The 26,411-nt window shown below is 42.4% G+C and overlaps 1 protein-coding gene across 7 annotated transcripts in view; it reads left to right on the top strand.

Annotated features, from left to right (window-relative positions):
• Positions 1 to 460: 460 nt before the first annotated feature.
• The window catches only part of KAT6B (lysine acetyltransferase 6B), a 92,646-nt gene continuing 66,695 nt past the window's right edge, over positions 461 to 26,411 (top strand). For 3 of the 7 annotated variants that reach the window (XM_042818352.1, XM_042818357.1, XM_042818358.1), the window contains exons 1-2: positions 2,321 to 2,381; positions 7,281 to 8,162. In XM_042818352.1, the coding sequence (XP_042674286.1) occupies positions 7,542 to 8,162 (621 nt within the window). In that variant the 5' untranslated portion in view covers positions 2,321 to 2,381; positions 7,281 to 7,541. Of the gene's footprint in view, positions 483 to 519; positions 540 to 564; positions 844 to 2,320; positions 2,382 to 7,280; positions 8,163 to 26,411 lie in introns of those variants that run through there. The other 4 variants (XM_042818354.1, XM_042818355.1, XM_042818356.1 and 1 more) reach the window with 4 other exon arrangements.

Here is a 26,411-nt window from a genome sequence, read left to right on the forward strand (position 1 = left end):
GCTCCATGGCTGCACGGCCTTCCCGCCCTGCTCGCCCCCTCCTCAGCCCAACGGCGGCCGCGGGGCCGCGCCTCCCCCAAACTTTATTGCCTCCTTTTCCCCCTTGCTCTCTCTCTCTCTCTCTGTCTTTTTTTTTTTTTTTTTTTTTTTTTTTCTTTCTCTCTTTGAGGGAAAAAGGTGGGGGGAGCTCTCAATTTCCCACTTGCCAACAGCAGATAAAAAAGTGGGGAGGGACCTCTTCTGTCACAGCCTATGTAGATTAACCTTTCAATTAGCTGTTATCAGGTCCTGTGTCTCCGCACCGGCGCTCGCGATCCGCGCCCGCCCGCACCGGGAGGCCGAGGCTCGGGCCGGGCTCGGCTTTAATTCCTCGGCGCTAATTGCCGGCGCGGCTCCCCTCCCCCGCCGGAGCCGATCCGGCCGTCCACCTTTAGCGCCGGGAGTGCGAAGAGGCGCCCGCCGAGGAGGAGGGGAGGCACAAGGTATGCTCTCGGCATCCGTCTGCTTTTTGCCCCCTCTCGCGAAGAGGCTCGCGGAAGGTAACTGGTGCCATCCATCCACTGCCGGGGGATTCCCTCCACCCCCTCCCGGCTCGTCTGGGGCTCTTCGGCGTGTGTTTGGGGAAGGGGGTGGGGGAGGCCGTGTTGTTGTTGTGTTCTGGCTCTGGTTGCGGCCAGGAGAGAGAGCGAGCGAGCGAGAGACGGAGCGGGAGCGGGCGAGCGAGAGAGAGAGAGGAGCCGCGATCGCGTTTCAGGGGCAGCACATTCCGCAGGAACCGCTCTGCAGACGCACGCACGGACAGAGAAAGGAGGTCACGGCCGGCGGAGGGGACCTGCAGCCGAGGTCAGATTGCCCGGAGTTACGCGGGGTAGCGGTGAGCGTGCGGCGGGGCTGGTTCCGCGCTGGGTGACGGGCTGCGATTTGCCGTAATCACCCTTCTCTCTCCCCTCGCGCGGTGCAGAGGACTTGTCACAGCCGGGGCACTTTTTTTTTTTCTTTTTTTGTTTTTTTTTTTTTTTTTTTTTTTTCCTTTTTCTTTCCCTGCCCCCCCCCCTTTGCACTGGAGGCTGATGCACGTGTTTGCAGACATTCGCGCTCGGTAAACGCGTTGCAACGCGGTGCGCTTTGCAGGCGCGGGGAGCAGCAGCAGGAGGCGATGGCTGGGCTGATGGGGCGGGGGGAGGCAGCGGATGGCCGAGGTTTTGCGCTGCGTGCTCACACCCCGCCTCGCCGAGGCGGCAATTGTTCCCTCGCAGGCGGGGTGACAGAGGAGTCCCTGCGCTTCGCATGGCGAAACTTGCAGGGAGCTGCGTGCGGCTGTAGAGCCGGGAGTCATTGTCGTCGTCCTCGCTTCCACCCCTCCTCCTCCTTCTCCTCCTTCTCCCTCCCTCCCTTCGCGGTGCGGGGTGTGTGTGCGCGATAAGCGGCTGCCAGCGCCAGGCACCTCGGGAGGGCCGTGCTGGGAGCGCGCCGCTCCATCCCGCCCGCCCGGACGAGCGGCAGCATCTGAAGCGCGCGCGTGACGCTCGAGATTTAAGGCAGCTCGATCGTGTGTGTCGCGCGCCCGCCCGCCCTCCCGGGCTGCCTGAGGCGGCCGCTGCCGGTGTCTCTTCCTGGCGCTCACCCTCCCGAACAAACTTCGGCGGCAGGAGCGGGTGGGGCAGCGGCGGGTGGGGGAGGGCAGCGAAGCCGGGGGAGCCAGACGGACGGCAGGAGCAGCCAACGGGAGGGCGGGCCCTCGAGAACTCGCTCCTCCGCCGGCAGTCGGAGACCAATCGCCGGCGTGCGAGGCCCCAGCAATGAGGCGGGCCGGGCTGCGGGAGGCGGCGGGCCGCGCGGCTGTGTGGCGGCTTTGGCAGCCAATGACAGCTCCCGGCACCACCCTTTCTGGAGGGAGGGCGGGGCCGCGCGTGGAGGGAAGGGGCGTGTCTCGTGATTGACAACGCCCCGCCTTCCAATGGGGCAGGCGGGCCGGTTGCCGGGCGGAACGGGGCCGGTGTGGGCGTTTGATGGAAGTGGGTGCGCAGCCTATGAAAGTAGAGCGGCTTGCGCAGGGCGACCCAATGGCGGGCGCCGGTGGGCGGGGCGGGAGGGTAGGTAAGGTTTTAATGGGACTCCATTGGGCTGTAATCAGTGTCATGTCGGATTCACGTTAAGTACAACAGGGCGAAACAAAATGGCGGCGTAGGTGAGGCGAGGCGAGGCGAGCCGCGGCGGTAGGGGGAGTAGCGGCGGCTGACGGCAGGGGGGCAGCGCAGCAGCGGGGGCACAGCCGCCTCGGCGCAGCCCGGCGGCGGGAGCAGGGGACGACGAGCCGGCAGCAGGGGGAGCCGCTGCGGCGCCTGGAGGAGGCTCCTCCCCCCGCACCCCGGCCCCGCGAGGTGAGTGGTACCGGGGGGCGCAGCCTGGCGGGCGCGGCGTGGCCCGGGCCCCGCCATTGGGGGGTGCAGGTGCGCGCTACCCGGCCCAGGGCCCGCCGCTGTCCCGCGGGGTGCAGCCGGCGGGCCGGGTACCGCTGTGGGGATGGGCGTCCCGCGGTAGGGCTCGGCCCCTGACTGATAGAACGGCTGCTGGGGAAGGGAGCCGCGATGTCTTAAAGTGCTCCGAACTTCCCCGATAGAGGACTAGAGGGGTACATCTGGGTGATGCCGGCGGTGCTGGTTGCTGTGGCGGTGCTGGTTGCTGTCGTGTTGCAAGCTGCTTCTTAACGTGTCATCCTAAATCGGCTCGTGGGGCTCACGGGGTGCGAGTGCTGCCTCGGCTCCTGGCTCACGTGTGCTGCTCTCGGTGCCCCTGACTCTGTTGGGGTAGTTCTGAAGACGCTGTCGCGTGGCTGTGCTTAAGGCAAGTGTCAGTCCTGTTCCTTGTTAAACAGTACGTGTTGTACTGAGAATAATACAGTAGATGGCTTCATGATGGACATAATGCTGAAGGAATCATGTACTGGTAGTCCTTGTCAGGATCTCCTTTCTCTCTGCGTTTTATTTAGGTGCTGCTGTTTTGTCGGGGAATCAAATACCTTGCCTCTTGCATCAGTAGTTGGGATGGAAGTGTTAGGATGGAGCTGATTAGCTGTATCATTTTAAATAGTTTGGAGGGGGAAAAAATGGCAAAGAGCTCGCTGGATGCAATGGCAGTCTCCTTCCTTCTCTGCTGCAATCCTTACCTGACCCTGATGCTGCAGCAGAGAGCTGGCCTGCTGCTGCTGTTCCTGGCATGTGAGGAGCAGGCAGGAGGGGCAGAATGGAATTGTAACTCTCAGGTCACCAGCAGGTTGCACAAGTTGTTCTTCTTCTTTTGTGTTTTTGTTGCTGGTTTTTTTTTTTGTTGTTGTTGTTGTTTTTCTCCTTCTCTTTTCTTCGTAGCCGCCGTGTTCACCTCTGTTTTACAAAGTTCACCTACGTTTACATCTAAGACAACTGCTGTGAATTTGTCATTAATACCTCCGAAAAAGACTTGAGAGGATGTTTTACAAAATACTTTTAGATACTTGTCTAAGAACTTGTTATGTTTCCTCCCTCAGAACAAAACTAAACTATGTTTTTTTTACATTCTTCTTTCTCACAGGTAGCTTGTTTTTAAAATCTAGATCACTTGGAAATGATGCCAGATACCCGCTGAGTCTAAAAAAATATCTCATCATGAGATTAAGGATTACTGATGACACTTAGGAGTGACAGGTTCAGTCATTGCATTCTTTAATTAGAACCAACTGTACAATAGCTATGCATTTTTATTAAGGACATACTTGCATTCATTCTAAATCCCTAGCTGCAATTTTGCAACTTCTTTGTATTTATCTGATAATTTATGACTTAAGTAGAGGGACAAGCCTTGACTAGAGATGGCTTTTCCTGTTTTTGAAAGTAATGTATTGTACACACCTCCTCCTCAGTGCTTGTGTTCTGCAGCTCTTCAAGTAGACTTGTTAACAGATGTGATTGGTAGCATAACATAATCAAAAGTTCTGAGATGTTACTGCTTTCAAAATAAGATATTACGGAGTGTGGAAGCTGAAACAGGATGTGTGACATAGGGCTTAATGATTGCTGCAGTAAAACTAAAAGTGGTCCTATGCATTAAGATCTGCAGAACCCAATCTATGACTGGATGGATGCTGCTGAGGGCTTCATTAAAACTTGTTTAATTATAAGACAGGGGAAATGAGTAAATAGTTTATAATCTCTCTTTAAAAATTGGCATTTCCTCAAGATCTCTGGACAATAAATTTCTGAACTTAGAGTTTTGAAGTTGCCTGTTTCCTCTTTCTGATGAATCTGAAAAACTTGTTTCTAAAGCAGATTGTCTTCTATTTAAATGTACCGAGTGAGCGTGTATGTATACATCTGTAGATGGTTAATCTCGGATCAATAACTGCCACAGCAGAACTTGGTTTGTGAAAGACCTCTTTATCTTCAAGCTCTGGGGTCACCAAGCTGGATTACGTTGCAGGCAGGGATATTTGTTATTAAGAGGTGGTTCAGAATCTTATGCATGGTAGACCTTGTCATGTCACTTGTGGAGGTCAGGGAACTACACCTCAAGAACATGTGCAGTCGGAGTGGCAGAACAGCTGAAACTTGAAACTGCTGGTTGTGGGAAAACAAATCCAAAGTTGGATTGGGTGAATTGTATGTGGTTTCCTAAAGCAGAGCAACTTGGTTCCTGCTGGAAGGAGTGAATGTGAAATATCTGGACTTTTCTCTTGAAATACCCTTTCCCATGCTTTGGAAGCTCCATGCTCATGCTGATAGACTTGACCAGTGTTGATTTAGTAGGCTCTAGCTTGTAGGAGGTGGCATTACGCATGGGGAATTTTAACTAAATAAATAAAAATGTAGTTCTGAATGTATATTGCAGTGAAATTCCCATACCAAGGAGCAGGCTTTATGTGAAGCTATAGACTTATGCTCACCTTTTGCCACAGTCACTGGCCAATAAAAATTCCTGTAACCCACAAGCTGCAGCATTTACACTGAAATGTTCATTGGTATCCCGGCGCCTGGAACAGACCCTGCCCTGTGTGTTCTGGAATTTAATGGAAGTGATGTGGTTGCTTGTATGAAATGTAATATCACAGTACTGCAGTAGGTTTCAAGATGAGAAAAGTATGTCTGACTCAGCAAATGCAGCAGTTTTCAGCATTTAATTGAGTACTGACCATCTTTGTAAAGACTCCTGGTAGAACAGCCTAATTAAACCACTCCTACACTGACAGCTGACTTTCTAGGAAACTGCAGTGTTACGTGCAGGTACAAAGACCTTCCAGAACGAAGGGCAAAGCATAAAAGGTCTCAATTTGAGCAAATGTCCACTCCTTTATGTATGGAGTTCTGCTTTGTTTGTTGTATGACTGTATTTTCACTGTCTGATTTGTGACTCTGGTTCATAGGGTTCGTAATTCTTTGGAACCTTTCTTTTTGAAATCCCTGCATTTGTTTGCATTTTGCAACTACAAAGTTATTTTGGTATCATGAGAAACTGGTGAATCTGAGCAATGCTGTCAGGGGGATGGAATTAAAATGCATGTTTACAGATGAAAATAGTTGTATTACAGATACTCGAAAAACTGTTACCAAATTAAATTGTGTGAGTAGAGACTGGAAGCAAGCATCATCATCCAGTCTGTGTAGCGGAGTTTAGTACGAGGGCTGGGTAATTCTTCAGGCCCTGAATTTGTGTCAGGAATGTTTCTTCATCCTGGCAGTCAGTTTAACTTTTCTGAGTCTGGAAATGCTTATGCTGCAGTCAGGTCTTAAGGATGACAGATTCATTGATTATTGTTTTTACTGTTGAGGTGCAGAAGAGTTTCACGCTCACCAATAGCATCAGTTTCTTTGTTATTAATTCCATTGCGTAGATAATAATAATTTGTGAAGCATGATCAGTAGCTTATATTTAAACAGGCTCTTGGGAGGTTCAAGGGAGAGCAGCGATATAAGAACAAACTTGTTGGGTTTTTTCTGTAGTTGTTCTCTTCGGAGTTACAGTGCAATCTTTTTTTAACAGTATTACTGTATCAATTCCTTTTTTTCCCCAACTTAAAATTCGCTCAAGTTTTAAACATGATTGAAATGCAAGATGACTTGAATAAATGAATATAAATGAGTGCCAAGAGTTATGTAATCATAGATATTACTGCTTGTTGTAGGCTGTTTGCCAGAGCTTAAGAAATGTAGTTTCAGATTGCTTCAGTTTGGAATTTTGCTAAGAGACTGCTGAATCTTCTGCTTTACAAGACAGCTCATCTATTGACAGTGATGATTTCCCACTTGTGATATTTATTTTACTTTAAAGCTCATACAGTGCAGTCCTGTTTGTGTCTTCAAAAGTTTTTGCTTGTATTTCATGGCAGGAAAAAAAGCTGTCAGCTCACATTTAGTCCTTAGATGACTGCTGTGTTATTTGTGAGGTTTTTGTCTTTTTTCCAAACCATGAAAGCAATAAACTTCCAATCAAAATGGTTCTTAAGGTTTTCTTTAGTAAGTTTCTGTAGCCCCTGAATTTTCAATTTAAGAATGATTTTTCTTTACTTATTATGGATCATGTTAAGCTGGATCACTGAAACATGTTTTGTTGATATGATCTCCTGTGTATATTTTCATGCTAATATGCATGTATTTATGTGAAAATGTGCTGTTGCTTTGTTTTCATTTCTGTTCCTCAGACTCTATATCAAAAACAGGTGCCTGTTAACTGCACACTTTGGTGTGAGATGTGCCTTTGTAATTACCATCTATGTTACAGGATAGCTAGGCATTAATGCAGGACTTAGTACTGCTGACACCATTCTGATACTCAAGGACTGATTCTTCTCAGTTGTGTAATCAAAACATGCCATAGCACACTGAGAAGTGGCAATGGTTAATAATTTGACTTTCACCGGTTTAGAGACTTATACAGTCTATGTATAATCTGTATATGTGGTCATATTCTTATACTGATGGATCTCAGAGTGATTTGTAGGCCAGCTAGTATTTTTGAGTATGTTTTCAGATGTGTAGTATGAAAGGGAATTTCCTGTTGAATCAGCAGTAGCTTAAATGTTGGGGTGATGGAATTTAGGAGAGCTAAACCTGTTGAATGATGTAAAAAATGTAAGGATTTATGATAGCTTGCTTGATGTGGGGAGGGATTAATCAAATGTTTTGGATAACCTCACAAACATTTTTGCATACTGCAGTATCTATCTACCCAATGAATGAGTGTCTGCATGCATCCTGGTTTTCACTACATCAACATGAAGCATTCTCACCTGCCTCTTCCTTTTTCTCTTTCAGGGTTGTACCTTTTTTCTGTGAGGATGTACCCCTGTCATCATGAATGAATCCTTTCTACGTTTCCATTTTGGTCAAGTAATTGGAAGCTCCAGCCAGCAGATATTTCCCTGCCTTTTCTGACTCCTCAGGATGGATATTTTTGAGATGAATCCCAGCGGTGTGTGGAGTCCTTTGATTTGTGTTTGAGGTGCGAACGGCCCCCGAAAGATCTGCTGAAAGGATAAGGAGGAACCTCTATGGGTAAACCGTTACTGGTCAACCATGGTAAAACTTGCCAACCCACTTTATACCGAGTGGATTCTTGAAGCTATACAAAAAGTTAAAAAGCAAAAGCAACGGCCATCTGAAGAGAGAATATGTCACGCTGTTTGTGCTTCCCATGGATTAGATAAGAAGACTGTTTCGGAACAGCTGCAACTTAGTGTTCAAGATGGTTCTATTCTTAAAGTTACCAACAAAGGCCTTGCGTCCTACAAGGACCCAGATAATCCTGGACGGTTTTCGTCTGTTAAACCTGGCACTATTCCGAAATCTGTTAAAGGATCTAGAGGAGCTTGTAATGAGCTTCGTAATGTGGATTGGAATAAACTGTTGAGAAGAGCAATTGAAGGGCTTCAAGAACCAAGTGGCTCCTCACTGAAGAACATAGAGAAGTATTTGAGAAGTCAAAATGACCTAGCAAGTATTTTCAACAATCCTGCTTTTCAGCAGAGATTGCGTCTGGGGGCCAAACGTGCTGTGAACAATGGCAGATTACTGAAGGATGGACCTCAGTATAGAGTGAATTATGGTGGTTTGGAAAGCAAAGGAGCTCCTAAATATTCCAGTGGTTTCCCAGCTTCTCTTCCACCTGTCAGCCTTCTACCCCATGAAAAAGATCAGGTAAGGCTGAAGAAATGGAAGTGAACTGTGATAATGCAGAAGTAATGATTCTTTCTGTTCTTTATTTAGCCATTCACGTGTATGTAAGTGAGGATGTGTGTCAAAGACCCATGCAGAATCGGTTCTGATAAGGCGTGTTCACTTAGATCCCTGGATTCTGTGTTGGACAGCATGTTTTTTGGATTTTTTGATAGTTAAACAGGAGAGCAGCAAGGAAGAGTGCAGCTGTATGCTCTCTTCTAAGTATCAGACTGTTCTGTTTGGTGGACTGGTGTTGCTGAGGTCTGCTATCTGATTTGGTTGTGGCATTCTTCTTTTGTGTGTGGATGTATTGGATTTTTCTTGTGGTTTTGACACCAGCTGAAGTGCTACCATAGACCTCTTGATGCTTAAGACTCTTAGAGTGTTTTTGATTTTCTTTCCTGAAGATATGTGTACGTAGGTACTTGGCCCCATATTAACTGTAGTTTTAAAGCTAATGTAACTATTATGGGAGATATTTGTTATTTGTGATACTTGAGAATCCTCTTCTTATTTTCAGTTTCCTTGGACTTGTGTGTAGTGATTTTATTTTTTTGTTTGTTTGTTTGTTTTGAGTACTTGGCTCTTGTTTTCAGGTTTCTTATTCACAGCTTTGAGAAAGAAGGTGGGGGAGGTGTATGTGTCAATTTTCCTTAATGAAGGGCTAGCATCAAAGACAAGCTTGCAGGCATTTTGATCATTCATTTAGTGTGGTGAACTGTATTTTTTTCATTGTACTTGGAAAGATGCAACCTGTTCAACTTGAGTTGATTTATTTTAGCCTGAGTAATTTGTGATTTTTTTTATTTTTTATTTATTTATTTATTTATTTTTTAAATACTTGATGGCAAAATTCTTTTTGGCATGGAATATCCCAGCTAGTGTTGTTGTTGTAGAGATGCCATTAGCATCTCTTTCGTGTTACTGTAATATGCTTGTTTGTTTGTTTTGTTTGTTGAGCTTTTTAAAAATTTTTTGGAATGGTTCTCAGTTGTTGTTTTCCTTGAGCTGATCTTAAGATGCTAAAGTGCATAGAGAAGAAAGTGCTTGTATAAGAAACAGACACATTTTGAAGAAGAGTTGTTTATGGAGCTGTCAGAGGTGACAGGAAACAGTTACCTATAGGTTGATTATTTTTTGTGTGTGTATGTGTGTTTCTTTAAGTATGGTTGCTGTTACATGAATTTCTCCGGATTTCTGTCAGATTGGACATCTTGGGTGTCTGAAGGGTGCATGGGGAGTGATGCTCAGTAATCAGAATGGGAATTCAGAAGTGTTGCTTACTGTGCAATTACTGCTGTAGCCATACACTGTAAGGAAGTTAATTATTTGTAGTGATAAAGCTGTCTATTGTTTAAGTATTCAGAGATTCTTCTGTAATTTTGAGTCTGAGGTGACATGAAAAATGTGGCGACTGGAATACTGAGCAACCGAGATAATTTAATGCTATGATGCTTCATGTGAATTCTATGGGAATGAACATGTTCCCTCTTAGACTACCTACAGGGAATGGCATCCATTGCTAGCAGTGTTAGTTGGGTCATGGTGCTGAAGAAGCCATTATTGCCATAGCAAGGTGCTGGTATAAGGGTAAATCTGTCTTTGAGAAGTTAGCCCAACAAATCTGCTATGCTTTAGCAAGGAGAAAAAAGAGGAAGAAAAAAATAAGCTTTGATTTGTGTGCATTAAAATTAGCAGTGTGGTTTGTATGCTGAATATTTACTTATTTTTTTTTTTAACATGCATTTCTTCCTGATACGTAACTACTGCTGATGTAAGGTTGATAAATATGCTGCTGTGTGTTGATGTAGCGCATGTCCTCAAGTGCAGTGCCTAGTTGTGATACTCTGTTACTGTGCAGATACCTGTAGGCTTTCTTTAAGTATGGTAGGTTTCCTAGTCTTCCAGCTGTATGGCTTTGAATATACTTCAGAAATGATAATTCTGCATCTGACTGTAAACAGATGTCTGTTTATTACTGGGATGTGCTTGCATGATCCTTTGATGTTAATGACAATTTATGAATGAGCAGAGCAACGCTGCAGGAGAGCTGTCCAGCTACTTTAATTGTAACTATTTAGGTGACTATATGAAGAATGTGAAGATTATTTATCTAATTTCCTACTAAAACATAGCCGAGTGATGTCTCTCAGGAATTGTTAGACTTTGGGGAGATGGGTGTATTTTAGAGTTTCTTTGTCTGACTGGTCATGTAGCTAACTCTAATAAAAGCTAGCGTTCTCTGTTGTTTTTTTTTTTTAACATTAGAGGTGAAGTTCAATTATTCTATCTTTAACTTAATTTCAAGGATGAAAAGAACAGGAGAAGTTGCAGAAATCTGCTTAGATGTCTGTTGAAGCTTCTTGAATGGGACTGTAGTGCAGGTGCATAGATAACTCTCTCCTGCTGATGAATTGTTAAGCCTTGCTGCGTTCAAAGTCTGTCTCTATTCAGAGCTCCCTCTTTGACAGTCTAAACTTTCACACTTGTAGTACCAATTGCAGACTGCTCAGCTTTCTTTCTGAGTAACAGGTGAACCAGTACTGGTGGGGTGGTGTTTTGTGTTGGAGATCCCTCCCCCTCCAAGGCATTAGGGTGCCTGGTACGCAGAGAAGGTAAAGTACTGCTGTAGTGCATTGTCACTGAAGTTAGTTCTGTGGACTTGGAGCCTTGGCTATATTGTGGGGGTGTTCAGTGTATGGTGCGGAATGCTTATGTGGAATGGGGAGCTAGAACTGCCAAGCTTTCCTCTGGTTGGTGGTACAGAGCTGCTTTCCTTGCCTCTGTACTGAGTGAGCGATTCAGTGCAAGTAGATACCGTCTTGTCCTTTAAGTTGAGGTAGAAGTAACTGTAGTTGGTTACAGAAGCATTAGCCTGTGTTACCATGTTTTATCCTGTTACCGTTGGCCTGGAGAGGAGTGCTTGTTTTGAAGCTCTGTTTTCCTTCAAGTGTCATCTTAGCTCTGGGGTTGGGGCAGTGGTGTGTGGACTCCCAGGTACTGGAAGTGGAAACATGGTGCATCTGTTGGGATTTTGTGCTGTTCCATTGTGTCTCTGGGGGTTGCCTTTCCCTTCTGTATGAAAGCTTGCAAGCACAAAGCTCAAGGAAGGGCAGACTGTTGTCAGGTGCTGCATGGTCTCTGCTGTATGGTTGATACATGGCATAAAATGTAAAGAGTAGCATAAATTTTGAGGTGACGTTGCAGTTACCTCCGGAATTCTGGTGGTTACATTAAGGCAGCCACTTGCTTAATGTGGATGGATAACTTGAAGCAAAGCACTTGAATAGATGTCTGTACATTTATGTTAAAGGAGCAGCCTCCAGCCAGGAGTGAACAATTCGTAACAACAAAAGGAAACTGAAAACAGTGATATCCTTTAGGATAGAGACTTTGAATGCTTTTTTCTTTCCTATAAATAAAAACTAAAAAAAAAAAAAAAGCCACAAAATGAAACAAACACCAGTCAACACACACAGGAAAGCAGAAAAAGAAAACTTTGTTGTTCAGTAGTTTGCTCTTTAGCACTTCGCTGTATTGTAGTGCTTAGTTAGTTTTAAGTTTAACTGCTCTCGTGCATTCTTCCTTATGTTCAGAGCCTTACATAGAGATCTTTTCTGCGATGCTTCACACCTTCTCTCACGCAGCAACTTTGAAAACGGCTGTACAAGTATGTTAATCAGAAAATGCAGTGTAAAAGTTGAGAACGTGGTAGGAAGTGATGTGAACAGAGGGGGACACGAGCCTGAATATGCTAAGTGGTACCTAGAGAGTCTACAAGCAGGAGGGGAATCAACTCTTTGAAAGGGTAGATAACTGCAGGACAAGGGGAAATGGTTTTAAGTTGAGGGAGGGAAGATTTAGGTTGGATGTCAGGGGGAAATTCTTTACAGAGAGAGTGGTGAGGTGCTGGAACAGGCTGCTCAGCAAGGCTGTGGATGCCCCATCCTTGGAGGCATTCAAGGCCAGGTTGGATGGGGCCCTGGGCAGCCTGGTTGAGTATTAAAACAGGAGGTTGGTGGCCCTGCATGTGGCAGGGGATTGGAGATTAACGATCTTTGGGGTCCCTTCCAACCCTAGCCATTCCGTGCTACATGAAAATAGGCTTCTGGAAATGCAGCAGTAAAATGGAATTTTAAAAGTTCTGGTTAAAATCCTTAAATGGATGCTTAATTTTGTCTTAGATGGAGTCAGTTGGAGAGCAGCCATATGGATGGTGTTTCCTGGGTGTGTGCTGTGTTCCTTGTTCTTGCCACTTAAACAAGCAGTAGGAATGTTCTGCCATATGGAAACTGTATGGAGCATGCTAGGTCTTAAGAGGTGTCCATCTCCTGAGCACACGTGTTATGTAGACGTGAATCTGAAGAAGCCTGCAGACAAGGCTTCAAATACATCTTAACACTTCTGAATGAAACTGAAACAGAAAACATTGATATAAAAAGATGAAGAGGCAATGGAATATGGGGTATATCTCAGTAGCAACGTATTTGCTGTGTTCAGTAGAGCTGCTACTTAAAGTGTACTTTCAAAGGCGGTCATATGTGGCTCATTTGATTGGACTGCATGTTGGTGGTGGTCCTGAACATTCTTTTTATGCAGCTCAACAATTGTATTAGTAGTTGTTTCCATTGGATTATTAGCATGAAAAAATTTTCTTACCTTCCTCCCTTCTCTTTTAGTTTGTATTTCTAAGGTGACCTTCATGGAAAACCATTGTCTTTGTGGTTTTTTTTGTTTGTTTTTTGTTTGTTTTAATACTCTCAACTCCTGTCAAACTTTGTTTTTGCTGGCTTAGGTGCGTTTCACTTTTCAAAGTGCAACTTGGCATGAGCTGAATTTCTGTTTTCTGATACGCAGCTTGTGCCAGTGCAGACACTGGGTGTTCCTCCTTCTGTCTTTTAGGCAAAGGTCCAATCTATAGAGAAGCTTTTTTGGCACCCAGGCTCCTCCCTGCTCTGCTCATCAGCTTCCTGCTTTTCTGTGGGCAGGCAACAAGTGGCATTTGGCTGAGGTTTCTCTGCTAGATCTGCCTTGTTCCCTCTGGCCTCTATGCTTGTCATTGAGTAGAAACAGAAAAATTAAGAAGAAGGAAAGTGCTGCTCAATCTGTCTCACTGGTTTACACACATGAGTATTCAGTGCTTTACTTTGGAGGTAATTTTTCTGCCCTGAGGATAATTCTGTGCCCATAAATTCAGTGCTAGGTAAGTTTACGAGAGACTCTGCAGTGCTACAGTTGAGGAGATTTTTAGCTTCAGAGGTAGCCTGTGTTTCTGTCTTTATAACATCTTTGTGGTGACAAGACTAAGCAATGTTAGTGGTGCTTGACAAACACTACAGTGTTGGTGCATCCCTTCTCAGTTTACAAGATACTTGCCCTAATTTCCTGGGAGAGTGGCCTGCATCTCAGGGCCTGTAGCTCTACAGGGAACTATCAGGGAAGACCTCACTTGTCCTCTTTTCCCAGGCTGAATGTTTAGCCTAGGAATGTGGTTGAACACAATGTGCTTATGATTCTTGTTGATCATGATGAGCCATTCCAAGCCTTATACTGCAAGCTGGTTATTTCTAAGGACTGCTGAAACTTGATTCTCTTTTTAGCTGATCTTCGAAGTTAATTATTGGGCTGTACTGCCAAGAGAGGCTTGTATTGAAGCTGACAGCAGTAAGTTAAAGACAACCTGCATAGTTCAGCAGTTGTGTTCATTCATCAACTTCTTTTTCTGTGAACACTTCTGTTTTAACTGGAAGTGACATTTGATTCTTAAACTAAAATGTTCTGCTCCTTTGTATTTTTTTCTCTTTCCCTCCAAGGTGAATTTTTCTTTTAGTACTCAGTATGTGAATATATCCTTTCTCACTATTCCTTTTAGAATTCACAAATGTCAGAAGTCTTCCTCAGAATTGGGGAGAACTGCCTTGGATGTGTTCTCAGTGCTGTGTCCTCACCTTTTCTAAGTGCCTCTCCTCTCCCCTGTTGGCTGGGAGTTCTGACTCCTGGGTCTTTGTTCTGTGCCAGCTGGGACATGGTAACCATTCCATGCAGTTTCTTGGTGTTGCAGAAACTTGACTGTAAAACAGGTGACAGAAAACCTTGCCAACTTTCAGTTCTGATAGTCTACTTCTTGACACTTAAAGTCCTTAAAGTTCTCTGAGTATGGATCAACTGCCAGTCAACAACCATTTTCCAGTTTGGTAGTTGGAAATGACTAAATAGTGGTCCTGCAAGTGTCTTAGTTCAAAAGGCAGTCTCTTTTCTTTTTCAGGACTGTATCTGTCTGGGTTTAAGAACAGACCCATGGCTCCCTCCTTTGATCGTTAAGCCCTGTTTTGGGTGGGATATTCCATTTCTGGAATAAAATGGGGAAATGTTGCATCCTTTTGTATAGTGGAAGAACACTCTTAAGGCTCAGACTGTCTGCATCCTCCTGAGGATGAATTGTGTCAAATCAAGCCCCACGTAGCTGGCATCTGTAATGCTGTCACTCATGACTACCTGACGAGAGACAGACCAATCTGTTAACTAGAATGATTTCCTCTGTGTGCTAATGAGCTGCTATGACACTGTTCTATACTGTCTTGCTAAGTGACTTCCTTCTTCTGGCAATTAGGAAAATGACAGGCATTGTAGATGACTTGACTGTAATTTCATTAAATGACCTAGAGTGCTTAAATAACTTAGCATGAAAAGTTGAAAGTTCAGTGGAAAGCTTCTTGATCTGAAAAACTGTGAATGTACTGTGGTAATGGTGCCACTACTGACATCTGTTGAACTTACACTGAATTGCTATCAGGAACGTGGAATTTTGGTGAAATTCTCCAGTATCTAATTGACTAGTGAGTGAGTCTTAACTTTTTTTTTTTCTGCTTCTGATATTCATAAACCTGGGCAACACTTATGTAGTCTCATATCAGGCTTCTTTGGAAATTTGGTTTTGTCAGTTTCCCTCATTGTCTTAAGCTGTTGGAGATGGGCAGGATGGAGAACATGCTTCACATCTTTGGCTCTTTGAGGCTAAGGAAACTGGGAAGTGAGTACCATTGGTGATGCAGTAGGAAATACTGAATTTTGGTTTGTTCACTTACGGCTCTGTTAAGGATGCCTGTGGTGACTGGCTTCTCATTTTGTATCAATAAGATTGTTAAGTGTGAGTGCAAATGAGAATTTAAATCTATTTCTAGGAGTACAAAACCTGACAAGGAATGTAAACTAAAAATAAGAATTAAACTAGAGTTTTGTATGGTGCATTTTACAGTTAAATTTAGGCAGTGACTGGACACATTCACTTCCAAAATGCAGATTTGTTTTTATTTCTGGAATACTGTTAATGTGTTTAATGAACTTATGCGTGTGCTTTTTTTTTCTCCTTTCTTCTCATTACTGGTGAACAAAAAGTTGAGAACAGCTCAGGAATCTGGCGCATGGGGCTGTGTGGCAATGGTGCAATTTTTTTTCCCTTGAGGAGATGCTGCATGTGGTATTGCAGAGTAGTAACCAATCAGAGGAAGATGCACTGATACATTGATGCAAGTCTGTGCCCATGTAACTCAGTACTGGTAAACTGACTGGGAGATGGGCACTATTGGCCTCATTTTCTTGATAGGGCTAGTGGATTTGTTTTGGAAAAAAAAAAAAATCCTGAGTTGTCCCAGTGTCAATTAACAGAAGCTAAGTGAAGATATATGGCAGCTCTTTGCAACCATTTTCTTTCCTAGAAATATAGAAACAAGACTGCTGTTTAAGAGCTCCAGTGAGTGCTGTCAGTGTGGTGAAAAAGGCCTTTCTGGATCTGTTTTCTGAAGGGTCGGTGCTTACATTTTATTGCTAGATTCCATTATCAAGAAGTTCTGTATTTTTGCCTATCTCCCTTGTTCTTCCTCAAACTTAGACTTGCAGTTCCAATGGGTGTTGCTGTAATGCACCCAGAATCTTAGAGCAATTTAACATTACTTAAATGTGTTTGTAGTGATGTTGCTCTTAATAGAATTTGGCTTGAAGTAAATTTGAAGCAAAATTGCTTTCATGTTTTTTCCTGTCAGATTATGTGACTGTTTATTGAGGGAAATTATAACTGGAGTCATGTAGGTTTTCAGGGTTATTTTTCTTTTCTTTCCGTGTTCTCATAGAAGAGCTTGAGGTTTCTTATTTACAAGTACAGGCAGTCCTTAAGCACTTAGAGTAATGTGAACTGTTAGTGATGGCTGTGTAGCAACCCCAGGGCTGCTGAACTTGGCTTTAGGTGAGTCATTTTGTTTCTGCAGGTTGTTGTGACCTGAAGCTGTGCTGTAGAGAAGATGTTACATAAGGAAAAAGACCTTGAAGGAAAAAATGCAGACTCCAAGTCTTAACTCTTGTCTCGGCAGTAAGAAATGAGAACATATGGGAATTTCTGCTTTCTCCTGTGTTTTGGCTGTAGAGGGGCAGAGGGGCTGTCGTCTCTCTCCCTCCACTGAGGCAGTGCAGCCCATCGGATACCAAGTACTGTGCTGCCAGGATGAGCCTTGAGGCTTCTGTTCTGAGTTGCACACAGGACTCTAGCACAGAAGAGCTGTGTGTGATCTCAGTGAAGTTGTCTGAGAGTCATTGCTGATCTTTTCTCATCTAGGAAGAATCTGTAATAGAAGTAGAGCCTCATATAGGCTGTGATAGGTTTGTACACGCTTTGCACGTGCTGTCCAGCACTTGATTTTATCCCATTATGTTGTGCTGATAGCTAGTGCTGCTTGAAGTGCTGTTCTTGTGTAAGAATGTGAGTAAAATTTAAGTTGCAGGCACTGTGGAATTCTCCAAAGTGTTTAGGATTTTTGGTTAATGAACAGCAGTTCGCCAAGTGGTTTACAGAGAAATACAGTTAAAAGATGATGAAAAAGGCAGCGTTTGACAAGCATAACAAAATTCTTAAGACCAAAGTGAACTCTAATATCTGAACATAGTAAGAGCTATTTGATCAAGTTCTTAGCTCGCAAAGGTAACTGTATTCTTCTTGTCTAAATTTGAAAAGATTCTCAGCTGTGTTTTTCTACTTTGGTGCTTTTGTTTTGTCCTGTGAAGTGTAGTAAACCTGTAGGAGTCAGGTTAATAATGTGCTACTGCTAGTGAAAAAGGGGAGGTCAGCATATTGGTTATTAAAACAGAGAATCGTGTTATCAGTTAATGGATACATGTTGAGGGTTGGACACACATGGAGCGTTACGTGATGCACAACATAGTTGTACATAACTAAGGTATTTTTTGATCTCTGCTTTCTTCACTTCCCTCATTATCAGTGATGAAAACTGAATGTCACAGAAACTAATACCATTTGACGAATATTAATGCTGCTTTCATAATGAAGCATTGCACGTTAAAAATAATTCCCGTGCATTTTGTTGTGTTTGACACCACATTCTGCAGCAAGGCAATTTTTCACAAAGATGCTATGGATGCTTTCTGAAGTTTGGAAAATACAGATAAATTCAAGAAGTGAATGGAGAACGGTCAAGGTTGATTGCCAAGTGAGATAGCAGCACGTGCTACGTGCTTGTGGAGTGGTCTGTTGCTGTGCAGGTGAATGCACACTTTTAATTACACTAGGAAGTAGTAGAGCTCACGCTATTTTAGGAACTTGTTCTTTTGTAGCCATCTTGAAGAATTGCTCTTGTTGGGTTTATCAGCCTGCTTGTCTGCCATAAATTCCAGGGAGAAGAAAACTGCTGATACATGCCTCTTACTGAAAACTTATTTTAAAAGCTTTAGGATCATTGACTACATTTTTAAAGGTGGCACTGACCATTGTAGCCTAGTAATTCCTTCTCTTGCTGTCTCTGTATTTAGTTTTACTCTCTTCTGATTAAAAGTCAAAGATGCGCTATCCTGGATAAAACATGAAATACAATAGCTTTTAAGAAAAGTCTTGGCTTCAGCTAATCCTGTTACTTCATGTCCTCTGAAAATCCATTTAAAAAAAAAAAAAGAGTCTGATCAACATGAGCTCTGTTCTGGACTTTGCCCCTGCAATTCCTGTAATGATGGACAGTTCTTTTGATTTCATGCTTGTGTGTGTTTTTTTTCTGTTCAACAAGAAATGATTAGCTGCTTGTCTTACTGGCATGTTTTCAGATTTACAGTAGGGAGTTTCAGAATTCTACTGAGATCTGAACATGTAAGATGATAGTCTTTTATTTGGGATAATAAACCACTGGGGAAATCTTGCTCTGCATGTCCAGCTTCCTATACAGCTCTGAATTCGAGATGTACCTTAATTCTGAGCTACATGCTTACAGAAACTGTTGCAGCTGCTATTCTGCCCAGGGTTGATTGGGTCTTGTTTTATGCCTCTAAGAAAGTAGTAGTGATTTTGTTAATAAACCTGTTGTGGTTGATTTTATTTGAGGAAAGTATCTTTGACTGGCAGCTGGTAGCTTGGTTCTTTTTAAGGGAAAAATAGCAGGGTGTTCAAACTTCAATCTATGAGCATGCCATGTTTGATTTTCTTGATGCTGTTCCAAACAGAATTGCCTACAGTCTGTCTGCTAACATGAAACTGAATCTTAATTGTGTTGTTTCTTTCTTAATATTGTCTCTGGATGTATCTTGAAGAGACCTCTGAAGGATTTAATTCCTAGAGTAGAGCTGGTCAAGTTAAGTGCATCTGAGAGTAAGCTTTTTTCCCTTTACTACCAGGCAGAGATCAGAGGATAAGTCATATTTATCACAAGTGAGTTTAGTGAAGACAAGTGGTATTTTAAATTTTTGTGAAGAAATCTTGTGTGAAGTCAATTAAAGCATGATGCTTTACAGTTTTGGATTTTAACTTAGAGTTACTTAAAATGTAAATGTCTTAGTGTGCTTAGTGTGAGAACAAAAGTAATTCTCTTACCCCACTGTGAAAGGAGGGGGTGTCAGGAAAGGGAATCCTAAAATAATGTTAGTAGGTAAAGTGATTTAGACCTTGAATCTCTGATTTTGCTTTTCCATTTGAAAATATTGATCACGGTTTTTAACTGACTTGTGTTTAACTTTCAATTGCTGGTGACAGCCTTAATAGCAATATTTTTTCCACCTAAAAGTGAGATTAACTTTGATCTCTTACATGCACAGATATGACTCGCTGTCTTTTTGCTTTGTTAAGCTGCAACAACTTTTTTTTCTAAAATATATGTTTAGTAGATCTTACCAATTAGAGTAGACATCTGCTTAGAGATCACAAGCAATCAAAATCGTGTACGAAGAAATTGTTGGCTCATGATGTCTCTAAAATAATTCTGTAAGTTCAGCTTCTTTTTAGCTGTTGCTAAGAGATAAATTTCCATTGACACGAGGGATGTGAGGACATATCAGCATGCTACCAGTTGTTTTATAGGCACTTAGCTCTGCCGCCTTGCAGATGGTTGGAAAACTCTTGGTAGTGGGTAAATGTGTGCTGATTATCTCATTGAATTAAGGTAACCTTTTGTCATTCATTGAATTCTGCAGAGCAGGCAGTGAGCAGCTGCTCCACTGTTGTTGAATTCTGGATTTGGTGAGTACAAAGATTATGCTAAAGACTATTTAGTCTAGTTCCAGGTACTAAATATTGGTAGAATAAGAGTAAGAATTGTAAGAATTTTGTTTGTTTGATACTGCCTTCAATATTTTAATAATTGGGGCAATCGTCAGCATTTTGACCAACTTTTTTGTCGGCTTTGGAAGTAGATCAGGAAAAGAGATTGCAAAGAGCTGTTGGTGATGTTGCTTTTTTTTTTTTTTTTTTTTTCTTCCTCCTTCTCTCCTTTCTTTCTTCCCTGACTCTGAAAGTGCTACAAAGCAAAGTCTTCCTGCTTCTTGAGCTATAAAAATTCTCTTTTTGGTTTTTATTTTCAATGCAGGAAGACTGATTTGATGTTAGCTCACACATCAAATATCTGTTAAAACCAGTTTCTAGTTTAGTTATGAAATTTGTCTCAAAGAAACATTTAATCTGTATTATAAGGTTCTCAAATCTATTTATCTGTTCTGGATTACTTTTAAGTGCATTTGATCTACTGAGAAAGTGTACTTAAAGGTTGTAGGTAGTTAAGTATCATGCTGTAACTTGCTTGTAAAGGTCTCCCCACCCTTCTGAAGACTGTCTAGTAGGCACAATGAGGCTTTCAATCAGACTGCTCTTATTAAAGACCATTTTTCAGAATTTTAATAAAATATTCCCCAGGTAAAGCGGAAACTGTTTGGATTGCCGGAAGTGGCAATGAGCCTGGATCATTTTACGTTAACAAAGTTTCAAAAATGAGTCCTTAGGCTGATACAGTTTTATCCAAGAAAATCCTGTTCTGTATAGATCTACAAAGAAGAATGAAAAGCACAGGCAGTGGAAGTAGGGGCAGGTAACCAGGGAGGAGTATAGAGATGGTGCTAGGCTGTGCAAGGATGGGGTTGAGAAGGGCAAGGCCCAACTGAAACTGGACTTGGCAAGAGGTGTAAAGAAAGATAAGAAGGGCTTCTATAGGTACATCAACTGGAAAGTCCAGCAGGGTGTACCCTTCCTAGTGAGAAATGCAGCCAGGCTGGTAACAACAGACAAGGGGAAGGCTGAGATATTAAGCAACTTTTTTGCCTCAGTGACTCACTAGTGACTGCTCTACGCACAGCACTTGAGCTGATGGTTTGGAAGATGAGAACTGGAGGAGAGATACCCCTTCTGTAAGCGAAGATCAGGTTTGCGACCTCCTGAGGAAGCTGAGCATCCATTAGTCTGTGGGTTCTGATGAGATGAATCCCAGGGTCTTGAGGGAATTGGCTGACATAGTTGCTAAGCCACTGTCGATGATATCTGAAAAGTCATGGTGATCAGGTGAAGTCCCTGGTGACTGGAAAAAAGACAGTGTTGCACAAATTTTAAGAAGGGTACAAAGGAAAGCCCAGGGAACTACTGACCTGTTAGCCTCACCTCAGGGCTGGGGAAGATCACAGAGCAGGCCCTCCTGGGAGCTATGCTAAGTCATGTGGAAGAGAGGGAGCTGATGTGGGATAGCCAGCGTGACTTCACCAAGGACTGGTCCTGCCTGTACAATCTTGTTGCTTTGTATGGTGGCATAGCTGCATCAGTGGACAAGGGAAGAGACACTGATGTCATCTATCTGGACTACAGTAAGGCCTTTGGCATGGTCCTTCCATAATGTCCTTCTCTCCAAATTGGTACAATGTGGATTTGATGGCTGGACTTGTTTGATGGACGAGGAACTTGTTATGAGATTGTGCCCAGAGACTGATGGGGATGGAGATCAGTGATGAGTGGTGTCCCTCAGGTCAGTACTGGGACCAGCGCTCTTTAACATCACCAGTATCTGAGTGCACCCACAGCAAGTTTGTGGATGACTCCAAGCTGTGCAATGCAGTGGATGCACCTGAGGAATGGGATGCCTTTCAGGTAGACCTAGTCCGGCTCTGGTAAGGATACTTTCTTCTGTAACGTAGTAATGAGTTAAGTGCATGAGGGGTCTTCTAGAGAACAGCTTTCTTGAGGTCTAATGGTCCCTTCAGTCAAGTTTAAGATAGATTACAAGTCACTGTGTTACCTCTTTCAGTATAACACTTGAAGAGAAGGGTAAAGTTTTAATGAGCTGTGTTTAAAATGTTGCATAACACACATTAGAGGAAAAAGGTGATTCTGAGGCCGGGTTCATCTTGTCTGTCTGCTTAATTGCAACTTCGTTCTGCCTTCGTTCTTAAGTGTCATGTTCTTTTAATCAAGTATATGGTGTTTTAATGGGTTCTTTCTCTAACCTTTAATCCACATCATAGATACTGATCAGATTTTTACTAGTAAGTTGCTGCTTATCTTCTGTGCAACTTCAAGAAATACTATTGGACTATTTCTGATGAAACCGTATGGTTTAAATTCTAGGAAGTCAATTTTGATGCAGATTTAACTAATGTGCATTCATCAAGCAGTTAATAATTCATTTCCGAAAGTATTTTTCTTAGACCTTTTAAAATCCCATCACGGATCTGTTTGATTCAGGTTACATGTGCCTCAGCATCAATTCTCTCCATGTATATTACTGCAGAGGATAGACACTAGGGGGTTATTCTCTATGCATGCCTCTGTTTCCTAGGTATGAGGTTGCAAGTGCTTTTCAAGGACTAGCATAATCTAGAACCCACTTAATGAAAACAGCAGCAAAACAGGTTTTTTGTCTCCCTCTAAAAAAAACACCAGCTTTTTCTACTGGTTCAGTAGAACTGCTTTGAAGATGTTTTTGAGCTGTGTAGGGTAAAGCTTGAGGTGAAAAGCTGTAGCAAATCCTCGAGTAGTGACTCTGAGGAGATATTCAGTGTCCTGTTATGAAAGTGAATGAAAGTAATATATAATGTATGTATATATAAAGCCTTTTCAAGCTATGTACAGCTTAGCTAAATTCTTGGGATTCTTTTTGCCCTAATTATCAGTTTGCCCAGACTGTGTACTTCTGGGGTGCTGTTGGTATCACTGATAACAGTATAGAGCTTTTAATTGAGCAGTCAGTAATACAGGAGCACAAGTGATAGACAGGGCTCAAAGATTTCATTCCTTCTTTTCTAAGTTTGTGACTAATTCAAGTATTTCAAGCTGACCAGTGTTGACTTGTACAACCATTTCTGAACACAGTATTAAAAATTTTCATATTAAACTGAAAATAATCTGAGGAAATGAGAAAAATGAAACTTAAATGGTGGCTGTTGATCTGCTCCTCTGCTACAGGAGGGAATGCCTGCTTTTCTCACTGCCTGTAGATTCTTGCACCCATCTGTGTGCCTTCCATCATCAGTTCACATAGCTTTAAAACCAGCAACCTTGAGAGCTTGACATCAATATGTGTATTTCCTGATCAGAGAACACAGGCGGAAGGTAATACTCAAGTTTCCTAAGTCTTGGGAAAATGCTGCTGGGTCCCAGCTGTGCTGTGGAGTCTGTGGTGATAGTGACTTAGGTGAAGATTTAGAATGAGGCTTTCTTGTATGCTAGTTAGCTCAAGAGCATGGACTTTTATAGCCAGATTAAAATAATCTTTATTTGACTGTGAGTTATAGCAGTGAATTAAATTGTGACCGACTTATGTGGGTAATCCATTAGAGTAGAATCAAAAGACCAGATGAAAGCAATGAAAGTATGGAAGTAGTTTTTAGAGCCTAATGCTTAATTCTGACTTGGGAGAAGATTCTGTTAGAGATGTCCTGTAGATGTTCTATCTGAGGGTGGAAAGGTTAGGGCTGTTCTGAAAACAACAGGATTGAATTTCTGTTAATAGAACGTAACTCAGAATTGAGTAGCCAGATTTATCCCACACAAGCACTTTCTGTAGTACTGTTGGTATCATCTGAAATAAATTGCCTGATTTGAGAAAGGTCCTAATTCTTGTCCAGAATGTAGTATGTTGTGAAGTAAAGTGGGTCCTGTAAGTACGTCCTTAATGAGGATCCGGCAGTTCTTCTCAACTTCATCCATATATGATCTTAACTACTGTAAATTAATAACTATTTAGAATTCATTTGAGAGTCTTGGATTACAGAGGAATCTTTAGATCTGTAGACTAGCCTTTCAACTTATGTCTGAAAAATAATTAATCTTTACAGTTGTCTTGTTTGGAAGCTTTGCAAACACAGATGTTTAAATCTTTTCAGTGAACCGCTAAGTGAATCCTATATTGTGCCCAGCGTTCTACCATCAAGGCCAGTTCCTTCCTCACGAGGCAGAGCATACTGACCTTGTAATGCTAGGTACTTGAAATGCTGTTCTTTTGGTGTACAGATTTGCAGATTTATAGATGGTCTGCAGATTTGCTCTTGCTCTTTAGCAAATTCACATAATTGTGTCATAATTATCCTTAAGGAAACTCTGGTTTTATGTGAATCACTAAGAAAAAATGCTGCTGTGGTATTCTGTGTAGCCGTGGCACTTTTGCATCATGGTGGCTGTTCTGTAGAGCTGCCCAAAGCGTTGGCCTTGGTTTTGAAGCTGGTGGTGCTTTTTAGCTGTCTCCACTGTTGATGGATACTCGCCTGTGGAAACTTATGGAGATGGTTGGCTAGTGTATTATTCCTTGAGAAAATTCATCCTCTCTGGAGGAGTGTGTGCTGAGTGTTAGCAAGTCTTTCTGTGCTGCCTGTCAGAGCTGACAATTGACACCTGTTATCAGTGCAACAAGTACAAGGCAGAGCCTTTCACCTCCTAGCAGGAAGCTGCTTTTTTTAACTCCTGTTTTTTTTTTTTTCTATTGTTGTTCCTGGTGATGCAAAAAAAAAAATGTACTTCAGTGTCCTGAAATTCCAAGCCATCAAGAATGTGCCTATCAACATATCAACAAAGCCCCGAAATCCCGTAACAAAAAACTATTACTCAGTTAATAGGTGTTGTCCTTTAGATTTATAGAGAGAAGCAAAGAAACCTTAAAGAGTCTTATTTACTTTCCTGCTGTAAACTAAGGGTGGAAGTGTGTGTTTGTGTGTATGTGTGTGTGTTGGGGGGGGAAGGCAAGGGGAGGAGGACTGTAAGTTCAGTGAAAGTTGTCTTCCCCTTCCCTCTGCAGAGTGTTAACTGCTAGATTTCTAAAAGCATGCCTTCCTCACTGCTTTCTTGTTTCTAGGGATAAAGGCTATGGTAAAATACAGCATGGTTGGAGTTGAATCCAGTCTTTCCTTTCTGCTGCTGCTTTCTTTTGTGATCTGCTGAAGACTGTTCATGACATCTGTTGAGGACCAATAAGAAAGTGCTTCCTGGCTTTCAGAATTTCAGCCTTTATGCTAAACAGGATACCAGTTATTTTTGCAGATTTGCTTGTTCTTGAGGATAGATTTTTGCAGTAAATGAAAGTATCTTAGTATTTAATTTCAAATAGCCATGATAAATTCTTACTGAATTGTTCTGTCCTGTTGAAACACTGCCATTTCAAGCTGTTTGGGTCAAAAAAATTCCAAGAAGGTGCATTCCAGGTTTTTGCAAGATGATTTAGCAAATTGAGCTCTAATTGAGATTTGTGTCAGCTAGGACTTCTTGGTCCCTGTTAGTCCAGGCTGGTGTTTGTCATGACTGGACCTGCAGAATTTCTATCTTTGTATCTCATTTACTGCCATAATAAGAACTAAATATATGAATTTCTAGTACCAGAGGTAAATGAATCTTAAGCTGCTTTTCAGTCACTAAGTAATGAGTCTAATCTACTGCAGTAAAAGCCCTACTAGTGGATGAGTGTGGTACTTTAAGTAATTCTGTTGGTTAAATCTAATTACTGTACAGTACTTTTTAAATGAAACTTCTACTGGCTGCAGGGCAAAGCATCTTAAGCTTCGTCAAACTTAAACTGTACATTATGTGGAATCATTTTAAGACTGATAACTGTGATTCCTTCTTGTGCAGTGTGTTCTGTATTTACAGGATAAGAGTTACGGCTGTTGATGTTGGTCAGTTATATAGGAAGTAATGGGACTGACTGTACTGAGATGGCAGAAAATAATTGTGTGTGGAAATGAGAGCCCAAATCATTAGTCTGTGATGGCATAGAGTAAATGCAAGGTTTTGATGATAAACTAGGTACTAATTATGAAGCTTTTTTTGTGCTACAAATGAGTGAATTTATAACTGCCAGCACCTGTAGAAGAATGTCTCTCAGGGCCCAAGGCTTGCGTATTAGAGTGTATGTATTGGCGTGATAAAAGCTGTATTGCATTATCTGTCCAGTTTAACCAGGAAGTATTTCTCATATAGTTAACTGTAAATCTGAAGAGGAGAAAACTGTAGGAGTATGATTTTTGCATTGTAATGCTGGTTAGCAGTAGCAATTCAGGAGTTGATGCAAATAACTGTTATAAACAACTTCTAAGGAGGAAAATTTTTTAGTCCTTTATGATGAAGTGCCCACAAAATATCAGTTCATCTTTCCATATATGCATTTGTGCATGAATGTAAGATGTATATTTGTACATAAATGCTTTATTTGCATTACTATTATATATAAAGTGATTTACCAACCTTGTTGTCCTATGAGAGCTGACAAATTTTTGACAGATCTTTATTTTAAAAATATCAATGCGTGCAGGATCTATTGAGGATGGAGGGAGAAAACCAGTGAATGAAAGATGAAAGAAGGAAATGCTGTGTGCTGTTAACGTCGTAACAGAGACTCCCGCAGTTGAGAGCAGTTTCCTTTCTGCAGGTACTGGCAACCCTGCAGCAGAACTGGTGTTTTTCTGGTCTTACCATACTGGCTGACTAACTTAGTGCTGACTGCAGGCAGC

The sequence above is a fragment of the Centrocercus urophasianus genome, unplaced genomic scaffold (genome assembly GCF_019232065.1).
Source record: "Centrocercus urophasianus isolate 14NV4802_14NV808 unplaced genomic scaffold, USGS_Curo_1.0 seq_17, whole genome shotgun sequence".
NCBI classification, from domain to species: domain Eukaryota; kingdom Metazoa; phylum Chordata; class Aves; order Galliformes; family Phasianidae; genus Centrocercus; species Centrocercus urophasianus.